Source organism: Austrofundulus limnaeus, unplaced genomic scaffold, assembly GCF_001266775.1.
Source record: "Austrofundulus limnaeus strain Quisiro unplaced genomic scaffold, Austrofundulus_limnaeus-1.0 Scaffold18, whole genome shotgun sequence".
Taxonomy (NCBI): Eukaryota; Metazoa; Chordata; class Actinopteri; order Cyprinodontiformes; family Rivulidae; genus Austrofundulus; species Austrofundulus limnaeus.
In genome coordinates, this window is record NW_013952420.1 from 827,662 (window position 1) to 846,780 (window position 19,119).

The 19,119-nt window shown below is 41.0% G+C and overlaps 2 protein-coding genes across 2 annotated transcripts in view; one reads left to right on the top strand and one right to left on the bottom strand.

Annotated features, from left to right (window-relative positions):
* ulk4 (unc-51 like kinase 4) overlaps positions 1-2,678 on the top strand; it is a 123,752-nt gene extending 121,074 nt beyond the window's left edge. The window contains exon 36 of the mRNA XM_014003354.1: positions 1,224-2,678. Within this exon, the coding sequence (XP_013858808.1) occupies positions 1,224-1,281 (58 nt within the window). The 3' untranslated portion in view covers positions 1,282-2,678. The remainder of the gene's footprint in view (positions 1-1,223) is intronic.
* ctnnb1 (catenin (cadherin-associated protein), beta 1) lies at positions 2,150-15,320 on the bottom strand (the record flags this gene model as incomplete). The annotated part of the gene is given in 17 exon segments (XM_014003359.1): positions 2,150-2,973; positions 3,246-3,490; positions 3,956-4,016; positions 4,156-4,277; positions 4,727-4,877; positions 4,987-5,106; positions 5,325-5,483; positions 5,656-5,859; positions 5,949-6,083; positions 6,234-6,337; positions 6,419-6,563; positions 6,650-6,851; positions 7,072-7,310; positions 7,403-7,656; positions 7,730-7,957; positions 8,300-8,350; positions 15,037-15,320. Coding segments are annotated over 15 exon segments (2,352 nt in total). The 3' UTR covers positions 2,150-2,973; positions 3,246-3,275.
* Positions 15,321-19,119: the final 3,799 nt, after the last annotated feature.

A 19,119-nucleotide genomic window follows, 5' to 3' on the forward strand; every position in this document is an offset into this window, starting at 1 on the left:
CTCTGCAGCTCAGTCAGTTCTTCAAATAGTGAACTCACACTCAGAGCACCAACACATGGTGACAGTTTGACCTAAATGTATTTAACTTGAGCATTTACCAATACGAGTAATGAGCAATATGCAATCCTGCATTGAAAGCTAGACCTTTGAATATCAAAGCTGCTCTTATGATGATAAATATTAGTTTGTAAATGAAGCAAATCTAACCATTTCTGTTCTTCCTTTAAAAATGTCAAATTTCTCATCACATACAGTAACTGACTCATTTGATAATAGTGGCTGACTGTCTAAGGTGGAATTTGCTGCTGTATTTTTTATTACTATTTTCTATTCAGTTTTCACCAAATACCTGGATTGTACAGACATTTAATGTTTTTCTGTTACTTTGGGCATGTTAGGAAAATACTGTAAAGTTAAGGTTTTGTGGTGTTGAACTGTAATAATCTATTGTCTAAAAAAATTATTTTCCTCTGTCCTTTGTTCAGCTGAAATCTTCAGTTTGGTTTTGTGAAAGAGCAGGAACTTACCAAACTATTTTGTGATCAAACTTAAATGAGCCCAATTTGTTTTTTCAAGCCCCTCAAACTTTGAAGGATGTTTGAGGCCTGTGGGAACTGTGCTAATTAGATTAATTATGGAGGTTTTAATTAACTAAGAGGAGTGGGTGGGCTTCTGCTGGCCTGCCTGTCAGGCTGCCCTCGGACACCAAGGAGGAAGACGAGGATCAGGAGGTAGTTACAGAAAACTTGAGCAAATGTTTTCTCTAAACTTTGTAACCTCTGACAACTGAAGTAACAGAAAGTAGTTGAGCTGCTTTGACAAATGTCAGATTATGATGGTGAGACCACCTGGTCTGGTGTTTGTGTGGAGATTTATCATTTACATCAGTGGTTCAGATCCACACAGCTGCTGAAAATCAACCTAGAGTTCTGGATGGACCGTGTGTGTGTGTGTTGCTTCCACAAAAAACTAATACACTAAGGACTTACACTAGGGAGGCAGCAGGTGCTTTAGATACAATAAAATGTTTCTTTAAATGTAGCAGTAAATGTAACACTCACGACTACAGTACCTCCTGATGTCATTTTGACCTTTATTATACTGAACATTACTTCATGTATCTGTAGACTGTTTCAGGAAACTTCGTGCATTTTAACCAAATGAGCACATTTAATGTGTAACAGGGCCTAAAGTAACATTTAGTTCAATTACATGTGTTCCAGGAGTCATGCTGATGTGACACCACTGGCTGAAGACATTCTTCAGATCTCTGGATCCTAACAGCTCTTCATCTCCAACTCTGCAGATAACCAAAGATGGACCAACATTTAAGAGTTTGTTTGTTTTCTTGTTTTTAAATAGCCAGGTGTTGATTTTGGATGAAGTCTTTTGACATTAGTTATATGCAAGTCTTCTTAAACTAGAAGATAATTGTTAGAAACTGAACTGAAAACAAATGTACAGTACTTGCAAGCTGGTGTTCCTAAAATAAACGGTCAGTTTCAAACTTCAGCCACACTCCTTAAGATGTTTGTAAATGATGCCGTTACAGAATTTACTCATGCCTCTAATTGACTCCCGTCAGCTCCAAATCAAATCAATGACAGTGAAGAATATTGATGTTATTTGACAGCACATTCGAAACACCCAGCCAGTGTTCAGCAGACTGCGCAGGATTACAGGAGCAATCATTTGGACTGTCACATGCATCACAGCACTCGACTTGGAGCCTGCTCACGTTTCCAGTCGGCTTTAATGAGAATATTGACTCATTACAAGATCCATTAATGCGTGAGAGACGGTCAGCAAAGATCACGTTACCATTGTTCCCTGCATGTTTGCTAGGTTTATTACATGTATCTGGTAGGTTTTAATTTATTTGAATATTTTTGACTTGAGTCATAAAAACATGTTTAATTGTCTTAAATGGGAACTCCTGACTAAATGTGTTTGATTAAAAAACATAAGACCATGTGAAGATTTGTAACACAGGACATGTAATGCAGGCAAAACTGTCAGTGATATAAACTTTGTCCTATTTTGGGATAATTGCTTCAAACTATTCTAAACATTTGTTTTCTACACCTGACCAAACTAAACTCTGACCTGATGAATCAGTTGTAGTTTTAAAATGAGACAGACATGGAGGTGAAATGACAGTCCATTTTATTGTTTCAGAACACAGCAGGCTACAGCAACCAGCGCCTCTCACTACTTCACCCCTTAGTAACAGCAGACCAATAGGAGCACGTCTCCACCCGTCCTTTCAGACACTCCCACCCACCTCGGTCAGCTAACCCACCCTTTGGAACAGCAGAGACATTCGTCTCCTCCTTTAAAGCAAGAAAATAGCTCAATATTTGGGTCATGATTTCCAATTCATGTTTTTTTTTATACAAAAGCTACACAATGTTACACTTGATCATCAGAATACAATTCAACTGATTACCTTTAGTGTTTGGACACCATTTAAAATCGCATCCAATTCTTTCCTTGGATGAAGCATCACCACTTAAAAAAAGAAAAAGGCTTAACACTACAGGAGACTTAAAATCCAAGGACTTAGAAAAACAAGAAAATGAGTATCATTATGCAGAAAAATGGAGGGGAAAAGCAAGCTAGATTCAGTTTGTACCATTACAGATTGAAACAAAAACAAAATCAAAAAAAGGAAAAAACAACCAAAAATTGTAATAATGAAAAGGAAAAAAAAATGAATAAAAAAGGGTCGTTGATAATCGATCATGAAGATCAAAATCGGTGTTTCATGTAAAGATTTACTGTATGTCAGCCCCAGATGAAGCTGGGAGCAGAACCGAACCGCACTAAAATCTACTTTGTCCCAATGGAGTCCCTGTAGACAGGAAACTCTGCTTGTTGTTGTTGTTGAGTCATCTTCAGGCACTTTCTGAAACCCCGCCTCCTCCATATGGGCGAATCACGATGCAGGTTCATCCGGATCACATGATACAGCTGCAAAGAGAGGAAAGGAGGAGTCAAAAGGGGGGTAAAAAGACGACAGCGCTGGGGTTGGTGAAGGACCACACACAGAGATCAAACACATCAAACAGCTTTGCAATAAGAGCAGTCTGAACATGCAACAGCCAGAGTCAGTAAATCCACTCTTCTCCCTCCTCACTCATTTCATGTTGAATACTCCCCACTGGGTTTCAGAGTTCAGCTCGACTTAGAAGTGCCTACAGCTGCTACAAGGCTGTACAGAGGAGCAGGGAAGTGGCTCTTACCTAGTAGAAAGTGTAGTGTAATGTTGGTATTTACAGGTCGGTATCAAACCAGGCCAGTTGGTTCGAGTCACCGGGTGGCAGACCCTCTATCAGTTCCTGGGCATGTCCCAGGTCAGGCAGCCCTTCTACAGGAGGGTAGTCCTGGCCTGGGTGGTGACCACCACCCAGATCATGGTCCATCATGGGCTCCATGCCCATAGAGTCTCCACCGTAACCCCCCGAATGGAAGGAACGGTAACTTGGCTCTGGGGAAGCAGGGAGCAGACGGAGGAAAAAGGCAGGGGAAGCAGAGCAGCTGTTAGAAGCTGGTTAACAAACCACACCATCACACAGTAGTACAATCATTTTAAAAAACACCACACAGCAACACAACACTGAACCATCCTCCAGAACACAAGCTGGGCTCAGACTTGGACCTGATGTTCAACATGTTTGTGCTGGAGGAACAAGAGCAGTGAAGCTGCCTACTGATCACTTCACACAGTCCAAGGTGTTAAACTGAGGCACCTGAAAGCTGCAGCTTCTTAAAGACATGTTCTCCTGGCTTTAAACAACATCTCTACCTTCAGTAATGTTCATTTTACGGGTCTGGTCTTGAAAAGGCTGAGTAATTAAAAACTAGATAATTCAGTGGAGCAGTTTGCCTCAGTTTAACGGACCTTGTTTCATCTGTTAATGTTCAGCTCCACAGAGCTGCAGTGTGGACTTACCATCCGGTCTGTAGCCCAGTGTGTCTGCTGGCGCTCCAATGTCCAAACCCAAGTCTGCAGTCTGCACAGCAATTCAGAGACATGTGTGAAAATTCTAGCAATAGCTAAAATAAAATACACACAGGCCTTCAACTCATGTAGAATTCTAAATCTGTTTAAGCTGAAAAACGAGCAGCTAAAAGGACAGATGTGTGTCGTACCTCATTCCAGGACATTGCTTCTGTCCTGAAGAGAGAGCTGGTGAGTTCTACAGAGAGACGTTTCTTGTAGTCTTGGGGTTTGTCCTCCGACATACGGAACAAAACTGCTGCAGCGTATGTTGCTGAGGAAGATTAAAGAGTTGGCATCAAACTGTGTGCTTTAAAGTTTATCTATGTAAACATTTAGGATTTAAACACTTGTAATGTTTTATCAAATCATAACCATCTTTTACTTATTAGTTAAACAAACATGTAAAATCGAGCACCACATGCTGAAATTCATTCATAGCCATTCACTCCAATCTTTTGGTTCTTTAAATTCTGGTTTTCTATTGACTTTTATTTACAAAAACTTGTTTTGTTGTCATTTCAAATTGTGATAGCAAAATGTCTTCATGTACGGTTGCCAGATAATAAAATGACTACAGAGCTGAAACACAGATGCATATAAACGCTAAGTGAATTTAAAAGAACCAACCGTAGGTGTGAATATTTCTGGACCACAATGCACTGTAAAATACTGACACTGAGCACCAAAAGTCAATAACGGAGTGAGTTTCTGTGGACGTACCGACTCCTTCATTGCGACTGTGGAGCAGCTCTGTGAGCGGGGCGCTGGCCCCCTCGGCTTCGATGGCGTCTGCGACCTCCTTATCCTGAGCCAGCTCACACAGAACACCTGCTGCTACACGCTGGATGTTCTCGATAGGAGAATACAACAGCTGCACACAAACATACAGAAGACAATGTTTTATTTGATTCTCTTATCGAAGCAGCGTTCCAAATAAATTAGACACAACAGATCGTTGGTTGGGGGTGGAGGGGGCTGACCTGTACAAAGAGTGGAATAGTGTTGAGTCCTCTGATGACCACTCTGTTGTGGAGGTCTCTGGCCAGGATATGAAGTGCTCCTGTGCAGCCCTCCACTATCTCCTCCATTCGAACCCCCTCCTGAGAACACAAACACTTGATTAGAGACACTTTCTTGGAGAAACCTGAAACAGATGGGGTGGTAACCACTTTTGATCTCACTGGAATTGTGCGAGGGGTCGAGGGGTGGTGGCAGGGGGGCTTTCTGCTGAAATTAAATTGTGCTGAGGCCACTGCCACGCTGTGCTGTATCGACTAGTGGAGTTTATTACTGAGCTGTGAAATCAATCAAGTCTTACCACAAACTGCTGCTGTGTGCCGCCCATGCTGGTACGTCTCTGTGTGTCTTGGTGTGCTCTCACCAGCAGCTGAACCAGTCTGGGGATGGCCCCCTGCTCTCTCAGCGGGGCGTGGTTTGCAGGACACAGGGCCAGGTTGCGAATTAGACCGACTGTAGCCTGATGGAAGAGCAGCCGTGTATTAGTTGTGCTTCTGAATGAAACTCTGAATCGCAGCTAATTAGGATGGCGCTCAACAGATTAGCTGCTCTTTTGAGAAGATTTAGGATATAAAAATAGATTTTCTTTCAAATATTCCCTTCTTACACCAACATCTATCGTCGGATGGTACCTTAATGAGGGGCCAATGCGAGGGCGGGTGCAGCAGTTTAACCACCACAGGCAGGCCGTAGTGCAGCCGCACGGCATTCTGGGCCATTTCTGCGTCCTGGTGTCGAGACGTGAGGTGGCGCAGGGCACAAATAGCCGGCTCTGTGATGTCTTCTCTGTCTCCGGCTCGTAGAACTGTGCGAGTTAATGCCTCAATACCCCCAACCTGAGAAGGCAGCAGATTAATTAATTCAATGTAAACATTAAAAAATGACTTTTAACCAGATGGGAACAAAAAGGGCTGTGTGACCTCACCTGGCAGACCATCATTTTGTTCTTGTAGTTATTACAGGTCAGATTAGACAGAATCCCAGCAGCACAGGTCACCACGTTGATGTCGTCACTGCCGAGCAGCTGGACCAGAGTTCCTAGCAGACCCTCCATTCCTTCCTACAGAGCACATACAGAAAGTCTTAAGTCTACGCATAACCTTTATTAAACTATTGATTTGTTTGCTTATCAAAGTCAAATTTATGTAGTTTTTTTTAAATGTCACTAACAAAGAAAAAATAAATATAGGCTACAAGATGCAGATCTCACCTGCTTAGTGGCAGCATCTGATAAGTTCCTGAGAGTCCAGAGACAATTCTGGACCAGTCTCTGGCTGGGGTCTGTCAGGTGCAGTCCCAGAGCCTGCATACCTCCTGAGAAGACAGTTTCATTGTTGCTGTTTAAAACAAAATAACAGAACCAGAACTCTCGTCCACACATCACAGATAACATACCAGCTTCTACAATGGCAGGTTTGTTACTGGAACACACAGACAGAACTTTGAGGACACGACTCGTGGTCCACAACAGCTTCTCGTATGTGTACGTCCTCATTATGTTGACCAGTGCTTGAGGACCCCCACTCGCCAGGATTATCAACTACACAACGACAACACAGAAGCTTTATTCCCAAACTCAAATCAAATACGTCCAGACTGAAGTTTCTGCGAGCTTCATCCCCTCACCTTGCTCTCCTGGTTCCCGTAGGCCAGTATCTGCAGACAGTCGGTGGTGATGGCCAGGAACTTGACGTTGGTTTTGTTGAGCAGAGCCACCATTTTCTGTAGACCGCCAGCTAAACGAACGGCCATCTTTGCTCCTTCCTGGTGCAGCAGGAGGTTGTGGAGGGTGGTGATGGCATAGAACAGGACAGAATCCACTGGAGAACTAGAAAAGGGCAACACAGTTAGCTTAGGTTCAGTTTTATCACTAAAGGTTTTCATTGCATTGATGTCGGACTCAAATCCTGGATATATTTGTGTCGCCACACATGGAGATTTTACCCCAGAACACAGACACTGGGGGCAAAAGGTTGGCCAAAATAGCATGCTAGGATATCTGTTTCTTTGATAAAAGCACCTACTGAGCTGAGAACTACAGCACATACCCGAGCATTTTAACTAGAGCAGGAATTCCTCCCGACTTGAAGATAGCCAGCAGCCCCTCTCTGTGATGGGAAAGGTTGTGCAGCGTTCCTGCGGTGCAGCGAGCCGTCTCCACGTCGTTCGTGTTCTGCATGGTTCTGACGATGGCAGACACCATTTGAGGGGAGCGCATGATGGCGTGACGAGAAGCTTCCTTCTTTGACAGCTGATGGACCATCACTGCTGCTTTGTTGACAACAACCTAAAAGCAGAAAAATATAATAAAACACCAGCACGAAGAAAAACAAAAAGATCTGAGAGAATCTGGAGTGTCAGCTTCTAAATCCAGCTCACCTGGTCCTCATCGTTGAGTAGTTTGGTGAGTTCTGGAATGGCTCTGGTGGCGAGCTCAGCATCATCCTGATAGTTGATCAGATTGACCACAGCGTGTTTGAGCATCTGTGATGGTTCTGCCAGCCTCTGGACATTAGTGGGGTTTGCAGAATCGTACTGTGTGGAGGGGATCTGCATGCCCTCCTCAAGAGTCTCTGGGAACATTGCTGCACGCACCCGCTGAGCGCGCGTCATGGCGTACTGACCGTCTATGTCTACAACAGACGAGAACAGCTTTAAGAACTGCTTTCAGGATCCCTCAGAACAAGCTGCAAAGCTCTGACTTACCTTGGACTTGTTCCTGGGAGAAGTTCTGGTTGAAGCCCTGCTCCCACTCGTACATGACCTGGTTGTTGTCCACATCGTCTTCCTCGGGGTTGCCCTTCCCGCTGAGGGAGGGGGCAGTTGTGGTGGCTCCTGAATGGATTCCTGAATCTAGGTAGGACTGCTGCTGCCAGTGGCTGACTGCTGCTTTACGGTCAGGCTCCATGGCCATGTCCAGCTCCATCAGATCAGCTGTTTAACAAAACAACATTTTAGGTATTTCTTTACAGTATGTGTACTATTTTAAAAAGGTTATTACTAATGTATTCAAGCTCGTGTTTTGCTACTATTCTGAAAAATAGTTTGATCCAAATCATAAATTCCGTCACTGTCTTTATCCTTCATTGGTGTTACCCATTAGCTCTTGAAGAATCAAGTTTGAGTTTCAAATGAAAATCAATAACCAATTCACTGTTCTTTAATAAGAACATAATTTAAAGGGGACGGTAACTCAGACAACTGATAAATGTAATCCATTGATAACGACTCAGAGTGCGACACAGACGCAGCAATGAATAAACGTCCACAACTCACCCTGGGAAGCCATGTTCCTTTCTCAAACCACAGCCAACACAGCTTCCTGACCTGTGGGAGGAGAACACAATCAGTCAAACTGCCTCTGAACTATTCTGACTGATTTCATCCACTTTATACAAAACATGAAGCATCATTCGAAAAGTCCAAAGAGTTAGGGACAGGAAGTAAATTAATGAAGACGCGAGTTCAAAAGAAATGGCCCCGACAAGCAACTCTTGACTTTTCTTTCCTTTTTCACCTCCTCCTCGTTCCCGTTTCAGACAGATATGCAAACAGTTCCAGCTCGCACACACAAAGGCCTCCATTAAGTGTAGCAGCTCCCAACTATTTAAGTGTGGAAGGACGAGGGAAGTGAAGCGCGGGGTGGAGAGAGGAGGGAGGAGGGCACACATACATTCCTCAACTGGCTTTGAAGCTGAACCCACACTGCACAGAAAGTAAATATCTGCCGTTGGCAGGAGAGGTAGAGAAAGCAAAGGGACGTTAATTTAGGAGGGGAAAAAAACCCAAAAGAGTAAACCGAAAGAAGCTTTCCCCTCCCTGAATCATATTAAAAATATTATGACAAACAAAAATGGAAAAAGGGTAAAATGCTGACAAAGGTCTCTGCTAAAGATGAAAACTGTGGCTTGGAGTTTAAATCCTTTCATCAGACCTTTTCTGAAGTACATTTGTTATTCCAAAATAAATTCTAACCTAATGGACTTCAGTCCCAACATTCAGCCAGGATATGTTGTAGTGCTGAGCCGACACAATGAGGGGAAACGTGGAGAGAAACAAAAACCTTTTAACCCAATTAATGAGACAATACTGGACCTTCCTGCAGTGAACAGACCCAGATATAATCACAGCTCTACATGGAGACTGAACCGCTGCAGCTGCTGAAGAAATGCAATCCAACACAATACATGATGATTATATTAAAAAAGGAGTGGTTACACCTTTTCCACATCTCTTTAGAATGAGAAATATTCTGGACATGAAATGTCTCACTGCACACAGACAATAGTCACATGGCAAGACTGCAGAGTTTCAGTCACCGCACTAAAATAAACCAAACATCTTGAACAGGAACACATTTAAATGTATTTTCCCCATTTACAAGTGCTTTATAATTATTTTCCATTTATTGTAATTATACACAACTGAGCAGCTGCTAAAGCACTTTCATAAAAAGCAAACATTAAACAGCATTTAATATTCAACATACTGAAGACGGTCTTTTGTAGTGACTTCTTTCTGTACAAATGACCACGATTCTTAAAGCCTACAACATGAAACAGCTGTCAGCTTGTTAGAGCGAACACAGTTGTGTTCACAGCTGAGAGGATTTGTAAAGAAAAGTCATACAGGCCAACACTGAAATGAGCGTTTTCCCTATAAAATAACATGGTTCAAGCCAAGCACTCCGTTTCAAAGCCAGCAGCTTTAGAGACAGAAAATTACAAGTCTGAGCCAAGAGAGAAATTAAGATTTGAATCAGACAATAGACCAAATTTGTTTGAAAGTAGCAACAATGATAGAAATAAACAGCCTATTTAACAAGGAATGAGACCTTTTAAATTGAATGTTTCTCAATCAATTTTTTAAATAAATTCCCTTTTGATTATTTTTTTGACTTTTTGAAATAATGAAGTTTCCTAAATTTCAAAATCGAGTTTGTAGTTTCAAAATTTGTAACGCGAATTTATGTTAGAAGAATTGTGGGAAGGTGTGTCCAAACTTTTGACTGGTGATGTAATGTGTTAGAACAGTGTTTCCCAAAGATGGGGTCGGGATCCAAAGTGGGGTCCCGAAACATCAAGGTGGGGTCCTGAAAAGATTTTCTGAATTAATTACATTTTTGTCTTAGTTGTTACAAAAGGAGTGAGGTTAGTATGTTTAAAATGAATAAATGTAGTATAAAAATATTGTTACTATGCCCATGTTTTGTTGACCTGATACAAATGTTTATCATCCAAAAATGGGGGCACAGGTCTCTGCTACTGTTATTTTGTGGGTCAAAAGCTGAAAAGTTTGGAAACCACTGCACTTTGGTTCCCAAAGTTGGGCTTGGGACCCAATTATGGGTCATGAAGCACCTTGGATAATCTCCAGAAATCAATTTAAAAGGGTATGAAATAATTGCCGATGTAATATTTTCCCTATAATTATTACAAAAAACAAAAATAGCTATAAATAAGTTTTTATATTTGTGTACAATGTGTTTAGATTGTCAAAAGCCTGTGTTTTTAGGGTTATTAACAAAGTTTGTGTACTCAGACCAGTAATACTTGGGGTCACAAGTTTTTGCCATGAATATTTTGTGGGTCAGAAGATAAAAAGTTTGGGAACCACTGTGTTAGAATCATTAAATAATTGCATTAACAAGTAATAAGATGGTAGAAAGTACCTGACAGAGTGATGCTACTTTTAAAAATCATTGGAAAAATATTAATAAACATCTTCCTTTGGTTTCAGATTAATTAAACACCCCAGAGACCAATATTCTGAATTATGATGTACATTTTGACAAGAAGAGGTGTTCAGACACTGCCTGTCTTTTGCGGGGTCCTTTCCTCTGCTGACTCAACCAGAAATCAGGTCTGAGAGTTTCAGCGGACAAAATGAACTTGAAAACGGTTCTGGCAGGGAATGATTGTTATTCAGATGATCCAGAACCTCTGGGGTGGGATGTAGGAACTTATTGAAAGTTTTCTTACGCGTTAGCTAAAGTTGAAATCTTTACATCAGCTTGTAAAAATCAATTACAGCAAGTCGCCACAAAACTTATGATTCCACCAAAAAGGGACTGGAGAGGTGTTGTGCTTTATGGTTTTACCGAAACCAGAACAGTCATATGGAGGGCTGACAGACATTCAGATACTTGGTTGTTTAGGCAAATGAATTCTGCTAGGGCTCAGAGGAAACGCAACAAATCCAAAACTAAACCCATCACAGAAACTGAAAAACTGCACTTGGTAAACAAACATATTGAAACCCAGTTCAAGATTTCAAGGTGAAACTTGTGGTTTTATTCTTAAATGGAACCAAGAGTGATATTGCTTCATATGTCTACAGCTGATCACACTACTCAGTCCTGTCACCGGGCAAAAAGCAGAACAGTGAAGACTGTGCTTCTGTTTGCATCATGAAGAGGCGAAAGTAGGATTAAACTAAAATATGATTCACAACTGGAGTGGATGTTACGTTCTTACTAAAAATACAGTACTTTTGGGTGTGTTAACTGTGGAGTGTTCAGATACTCTCCTGATCAGCCTAAAGCCTATTTAAAGATCAAAAAGCAAATGTCTAAAGAGAAAAATAAAATCACTGTCATATCCATCATGTTTTTATTGCATCTGTAATAGATCACTCTCCTTTGGAAATAAGCTCCAAGTTGTGTTGAATAAAACACGACACAAAGTCCTCCGTACAAACTTGGTGAAGACAGAACCTCGACGACAAAACTCCACCTCGTGTGAGCTCCAGCGCAAAGTTTATTTGCTGCCAACATGCAGAGACATCTGCTGAGAGCCCCAGCGTCTGAGCTCACCGAGTGACTAACACACGAGCCTGAATCACGGTCCAAGACCGCTGCTCGAAACCACGAAGGCACAAACTAATCTGCTGTTCACACGCCATCCTTCCAGCACTCCTGGCCTGCCCCCGTCTAACCCAGCACAGGCCTAATGGGAGCCACATGTCTCATATACGCCTGGATACAAATCAAACATACAATCAAAGCACACAGTGGAACCATTTATGATTCACGCCGGTGGTTAAGTGGGTCTTTTATCTGGCTTTGGAAACATTTTCGTGCATTTCTTTTTAAACAAACACAAAAACTTGGTCTCCAATTGAGACAAAAAAAAATACAACAACAAAATAACAGTAAGCTAAAAGGTAAACGAAGAGTTAGCCATCAAGCTAGCAGCCTGGCCACAAAAAACAAAACAAAACCAAAAAAAAAATCTGAATGACAGGTTTCTTTGAAGCCAGATGTGAAATCCAATCTGCACAGTTGTGGCTGGTGCAGTGAAAAGCTCCAACCGAAACCAGATGTCTGCTGCACGACACGCCGGGCCCCCCCGAGTACCACAGCCGGCCTGTGCAGCGAAGCGAAGGAAAACATCACCTTTCGCTACGCTTGGACGAGTCTGTTAGGCAGGTATTACACAAGTGCATTTAGATAGTAAAAACACACACAAGGTGTAGGTGAGCCGTGCTGCCCATGTAAACACTCAAATAACAGGGAAAACCACTCCTGCACACAAGTATTTTCAAAAAAAAACGTCAGCAAATCACAAATTAAAGGCTCAACTGTTTAGAACCAAAAGGCTCCAGCATGACGAGCAAAACTAAACCTCAGGAATAGACAACAAAAACACAGATGTGAGGGAAAAATATTTGCTCTGAATACAGACCGCTTGTAAAGTCAGGTATTACGAGCCAACTAACGCTCAGCATGTTCAGATACCGAAAATCAGTCTGTCATTAGTTTTTGTGTAAACCACATGACAAGTTTTTAGTCTCTAAAGAAAAATAAAACACACAAAAAAGGCTTAACTGTTTACTTCAGGTGGAAGTCATTAAGTACTCAATTCTAAAAAATAAACTAATTTAAAATAAGTTAGTGTAGCAGCCAATTGAGGGGCAAAACAAGTAAAATATATAATTTTTTCCCCTTAATTTGACAGTTTTTTGGCGAGCACAAATCGGTAGCTTAATACTTTGGGTTCTTCCTCACCTGGGAAATGTCTACAATTTTTTATTTTTTCCCTAGAATAAAGCAAACCGAGCTACGCAGAAATGAATTTAAAATTAGACTAAAATTTATTGATTTTGTCACATCCCGTTTATTTCCTTGTGTCAAAACACAGGAAGGGGGGTGGGGGGGGTCTAAGTCCAGATGAGTGAATGGTCCAAACAAGCACTAACATTGGCAGAAGCAGAGAGAAAGAGGCTGCTACAGGCTGGGTGGGTAATGTTGCAGGGTCAGCAGCACTCTGAGCTGCCTGCCAACACCACAATGAACTGAATGCCTGCAGCCGATGCACAACTCAGACCTGGGTCTCTACACACAGAGAGAGAAAAAGTACAATTCTGTGGAGAAACAGGAAACACACAAGAAGGTGACACTTTGTACATTAACTCATTTCAAACAAGACTTCATATGCAAATTTGCAAAAACCTATACTTTCCAGAAATAAAGCATTAAAAAAATCACATACTGGAAAAAAAAACTGAGTATTAATTAGTGTTGAAACGAGTTTAAAATCCCTGTCAACTAAAACCAGACACCAGTGGGTTCACAGGAAGCTGCAGACCTGGGTTCCGGTAATAAACGACCACTGGAAAGGTTTTTGTTTTTCTTTCTCAAAAACAAGACTACTGCCTCAAATCACACCAGCCACGCTGCCGGATATAACACCTACGTTTCCGGCTGAAGTGAACGCGTTATCAGATGAAAAATAAATGCTAACGAGACACTTTTTTTTTCTGTTCCGTTGTGCAGTTTGTTTGGGGATTTCTCAGCTGCAGAAACAGCCGGAACAAGATATTAACAAGGTTTTATACACAAGAGTAAAAAAGAACGAACTGAGGACGCATTTTTTTTTTTTTACTTTTAGTAAATTGTTACAAATATGTTTTGACATAATATATATATATTTTTAAAAGAATGGCGTGTAAGCTAGTAAATCAAAAGCTAAGCCTGATTATCCCAACTTTCTTCGCCTCTTCAGGTTCGTGCAGCTGTGGTTTCAGTTTCTGGCAACAACAACCTGAAGGTAGAAGAATAAAAGTGTAAAACATTTAAGAAAACACACCAGTCTTTGCCTGGTCTCCACAGCTGCTGGCTGCCCCACGACCCCCTTTTTTTTTTTTTTTTTTTTTTCTCCCTCTAAACACCATCGACTCAGATTTCACTCTCTGGCTCCTCCTCACCAAACAGCGGCTCAGGAATTTTGTCGGTCTTTGTTTAAAAGGACGAGAGGAAAAACACTCTTGGAACATAAACTAAACCTGAAACTTAAAAAAAATAAAACTTTTAAGACTCAGAGCGAGGGAGTCTATTTAAAACTGGTTTCCTAAAGTTTCCACAGAACTTCGGTCGAAACGTCAGCGGTATTAAAGATGCCCGAAGCTAACTGCGCGTTAAAAGATTTAAATGAAACCCTCCGATAAACTTCAGCCGCTTCAATCCTCATTTCATATTGTTTGTTTCGCTACCACAGCTGTAAAAAGGGACAAACTTTGAGTTTTCCCAACGTGACTCAGAATAAAGGAATGCGGCCAGCAGTAAGTGGACTAACAGGCTAAAAGCACAACACAACATCAGCCTTTAGCTCCAAGTCCAGTTTAAGTTTCCGAATACAACAACAACAAAACGCATCCAAAAAGATTTTCTACCTAATGATGAAAAGTTGGAAGAAAAATGGCAGAGACAAACCCTCCAAAAAACCCCGTCGGTCGCAGAGTATTTTCAGTGAGAGGAGCTGGTTCCCATGATGAGGCGGTGGCTGGCACAAAAGCGAATCTGCCGTGGAGGCAGCGGAGCGGCTGCTGCTGCTGCAGCCCCATCCCCGGCCAGCCCGCCCCGCACACAACCACCACACCGCGTCCACTCCCGCTGCCATTCAGAACCCGAACAAGAAAAACACAACTAATAAACTATCCTGATGCATCTCAGTAATCCAGGTAAACTAATAAACTAGTTTTAAAAGTCGGTAGTTTAAATGTTGAAGGCTAACCTTATGAATGCAGCAAATCCTCTCACTTGGGTTTCGATTAATAAAAAAAAAACCACCTCGAAAAGGTTTTTAAAAAATAGCTCGAGGAAAATGTGCAGACGAGCGTCAGCGGGGAGCTTTCATCCACTCCCTCCACCAGCAGCCAACACTGACACAGCCGCAACAGCAGAGTCTGGGAAATGTAAGATGGCGGCGCTTTTATATAGACCGAAGAACACCCCCGCTGCTCTGATATCCCTCCAATAAGAAAGCTAAAACCAGTAATGTTTTTTATTTTATTTTGCATTTATCTGATATATTTTTATGTAAACGTCCATGTCTCATTATTATTGGGATTAGATGAACAGTTGAGTTTTAGGGATAAAATTTACCATAATATCTGCGGACTACAGGTGTATGGATATACAATGGAAAGAAGTTCCGGTTCATTAGAATTAAAGAGGAAATCCAAAATTGTTTTTCACCGAGTTTTCTCGGTCTGTTCAAAACATGGACAATTTATTTTCACCTTCATAAATTTGCACTTCTCCCCGACAGACTCAGACAGTAGCACTTGCTTCTGATGCCATCTTCAATTTAACTACTATTTCCCCACAACAACATAAAGGAAAACATTTAAAACTTCAGAAAAATGTACAAAGTGACAGAAAAAATTTGTCTTAAAAAGGCATCATGGGTCACTTAATGATTACTTGTAGAACATCAATGACGCTGATTAGATATAAAACAGAATCCAATAAAAAAATTTAAATAAAAGTAAAACAGACCAAAGAAAACAGTAAATCATGTTGAAATAAAATGTGTTTATTTGTTCACCATGTGTTACGCTCAGATATTTAATAGATAGCTGACACATGTTTGTGAGATTCAAAAACTGGTTTTTGTTTTGTTCTCAAGCACTTGTTCCTGTGGATAAATAAAAACTGTGTGATTGTGCCTGGGGGCAATGAAAGCGAGTCATTCAGGTTAGAACAGCTTCCTTGTTACCTGCTTGCATTAGTGCTGAACTTGAAAGTCAATGATTGTCAGATGCCAGAAAGTTGATGAAACAGACAGCTGTGCTTCGGATTTTTACCTCAAATCTCACATAAAGAAAGGGGGGGTGATTAAAATATCAATGCTCTCATAATTTCGCTGAGTTAAAATTTCAACAATAATTTACAGATGAAACACTGCGGGCATTTCTAATGAGATATTTTTTTCTCAAAAACATTACAAACTTAGATTAAACACGGTGCCTGTTTCCACAAGAAAACCACGGAGCCATTAAAATGATTAGGGATCTATGAGCATGGCGGAAGGTCCTTTAAGCAAATAGTGTGATCTCCCTTTTATTCTCTGATCACAGCCATTCATTTTCAGGTGACTTTCTGTTTGGTTCTATAATAACTTAGTTGGAAGAGAGGCTCAGTGTGCATTACGGGGTCCCTTCAGCAGTGTTTGGTGTGTGTAATAAAAGCTGGAGAGCAGACGATGTATATTTACACTGTTCCTTTATTCAGAAAGAGACTATGTCACCAGCAAACAAAGGTTATGTGCTCTGATGTCATCTGCCTGGAGGGGACTTCTGTTCGCCTTTATTTACAGGGTGTGGGTGGAAGGGATCAGTGAAAGTAAAACACTGACCAATCAATCAATCAATCAATCAATCAATCAATCAATCAATCAATCAATCAATCAATCAATCAATCAATCAAATTGACAAGAATGAAATCGTCACGTTAACATACTGAGCGCATCAGTGAGCATGACTCCACCCTGAGTCATGAGGTTGCAACACGAGCGTTTACAGGAACTGAGAGTGATTGATTACATTTGTGAATTGCCTTCGAACCACGCTGAGAATTACGGCTGTCACTGTTACGTTTCGAGCCAGGAGGTTTCAAATGGAGATGGGAGTCACATGAGTTCGTGGGAGCGTGATTACGAAACCAAAAAAGAAACAAACCAGGGCACGATGACTCACGTCAGGAGAACACCACGACTCGACGTTGCCGGGTTCACCGATTTAGATCACAGTGGAACATACAGTATGTATCTGTGAGGAGGCTGTGGAATCATTAGTCAGGTGACAGCTTTGTGATCACAAGTCTGGTGATCCGTGAAGCACTTAAACTCCAATATTTTCCCATTATACACTCAGAATATCAAACAATACAGACTGTGTTTGTGAGGGCAGACGCTCAAAACGTAGTCTTTGATAAAGTACATTAAAATATATTATCACAAAAGCCCTTTGAACAGAGAGAATGGCGCATGTAGTGTCTGACATAATCATGTTTGTGTTAGATGGCAATTGCACATTAAAGGCTTCACTTGCTCGCTGTTGTAAAGTAGGAAGTACTTGTAAACTCCTTCATGAAAAGACATACCTGCCTTTGTAGTGAGGAAATGTTGTTTACCTAATCTAAACAAAGCCTTTCCAAGAATGCGTGGTTGTATATACAGTACAGTATATGGCTGGGATTTTGTCTCAGGGTTAGTGCTTGAAATATAAAGTGGAAAAAAGTGAAAGTGTGTTAGACAGACAGCCTGAGTGGCCTTGTTTATCAAAATGGTTTTACCTGTATTTTTACCCCTGTTACACCAAATAGTGATGAGGTTGCAGTTCCAGAGTTGAGGTTTAGTTACCATTTAATCACAACCAGGAGGTCATCCTTTCTGTAACCCCTGAAGCTGGATTAAGAGAAAAGTTTCAAATCTGATTTATTTTCGTTGAAGATCCTTCTGAAGTCTAATCTGTGGTGCCCGCCTCACACAAACTTTCCTTACATTAGTTCTAGGAAAACCAGGATCTGTTTTTAAGCTTAATATTTAGCTGATGATACAAAAAAAATTAATTAAAAAAACATCACATCCCTGTAGGTTATTTATAGAAGCATAATAGCCATCCTTTCTGCCTGTTAAATTTAGACGTGTCAAAGTAACTCCTTCCTGTCAAACTCAGCGGGATGATAACACTTTGGTCAGCCATATGACAAACATTTTCTAATAAGTGAAGTCAGAGGTGAGCGCTTTCAGCTGGAAGTCTGGAAATATTCAAAAAAGTTACTTTTAAAATCCTGAACAGAACAATAAAGGGATGAAATGCCTGAGCTAGCAGGAATAATAGGAACGTAGCTCAAAATTAGTTTGTCAGACATGATCAATAACATCTGTTTTTTTTTTACATTCAGATTCAGCTTCTATAGAAATAAACAAATCATTTAATAAAAAATCAGTTAACATAATCGGTCACATCCTCTCCATCATGGCTTATGACAGGAGGATTTTTTTAGGACGTGTGAGGTTAGACATTATGGCTAATCCCGGTGAGATCCTGCAAAAAGATTAATCTATTATTCCTGTGGAAGAGCCCTTCATCCAAAACAGGCTATGCTGAAACGACACAGATGACAAACTTGATGCTGCTCTGCGATAGTGACCCAAACGCTGCAGCACTTCAGGAAAGCCCAGCCGGTGCTCCGCTCTGCTGCTGGAGATCCACCCAGGCATCACGAGGACTCACACCTGAAATCATTCATAAATGTAGATCTGAACAACAGGCGAGACAGCTTATTAACACACACAAATACAAGCATATATTATTTTTACTGTCATTATTAATGCATACATTTGCTGGCTCTTATCTGTTTAATGCAGGGCTGAACTCAGTGAAAACTGACAATATTCTCAACCTCAAATATGGTCTTTATAATTGTTAAAAACCAATCATTCTAATGACTAATGAAAAGTCTGATGCATTTTTTTAATGAGGACAATTTTTTAAACAAGCTGCAAAAGTTGATCAAAAATATTATAACACAAAGCACAGCATGTCGTAGGGAATGTCCTGCTGTATTAACTGTTTATGTTCAAAGCACCAGCAATCATCTTGTGCAGTCAGCTGATAGGGTCCAGGAATGCGAGGAAACCAGGAAATCTGCCCCAGGCTCAGGCTCAGGCTCAGGCTCAGGCTCAGGCTCAGATGAGGACCAGAGCAGGATAATGTTGAGTGCTATTGTTGCACAAATAACACACACATATAACACAGATGTTTTAATCTATTTAAAAGACTGTACATTTTCCAATCTGTGTCAGTCT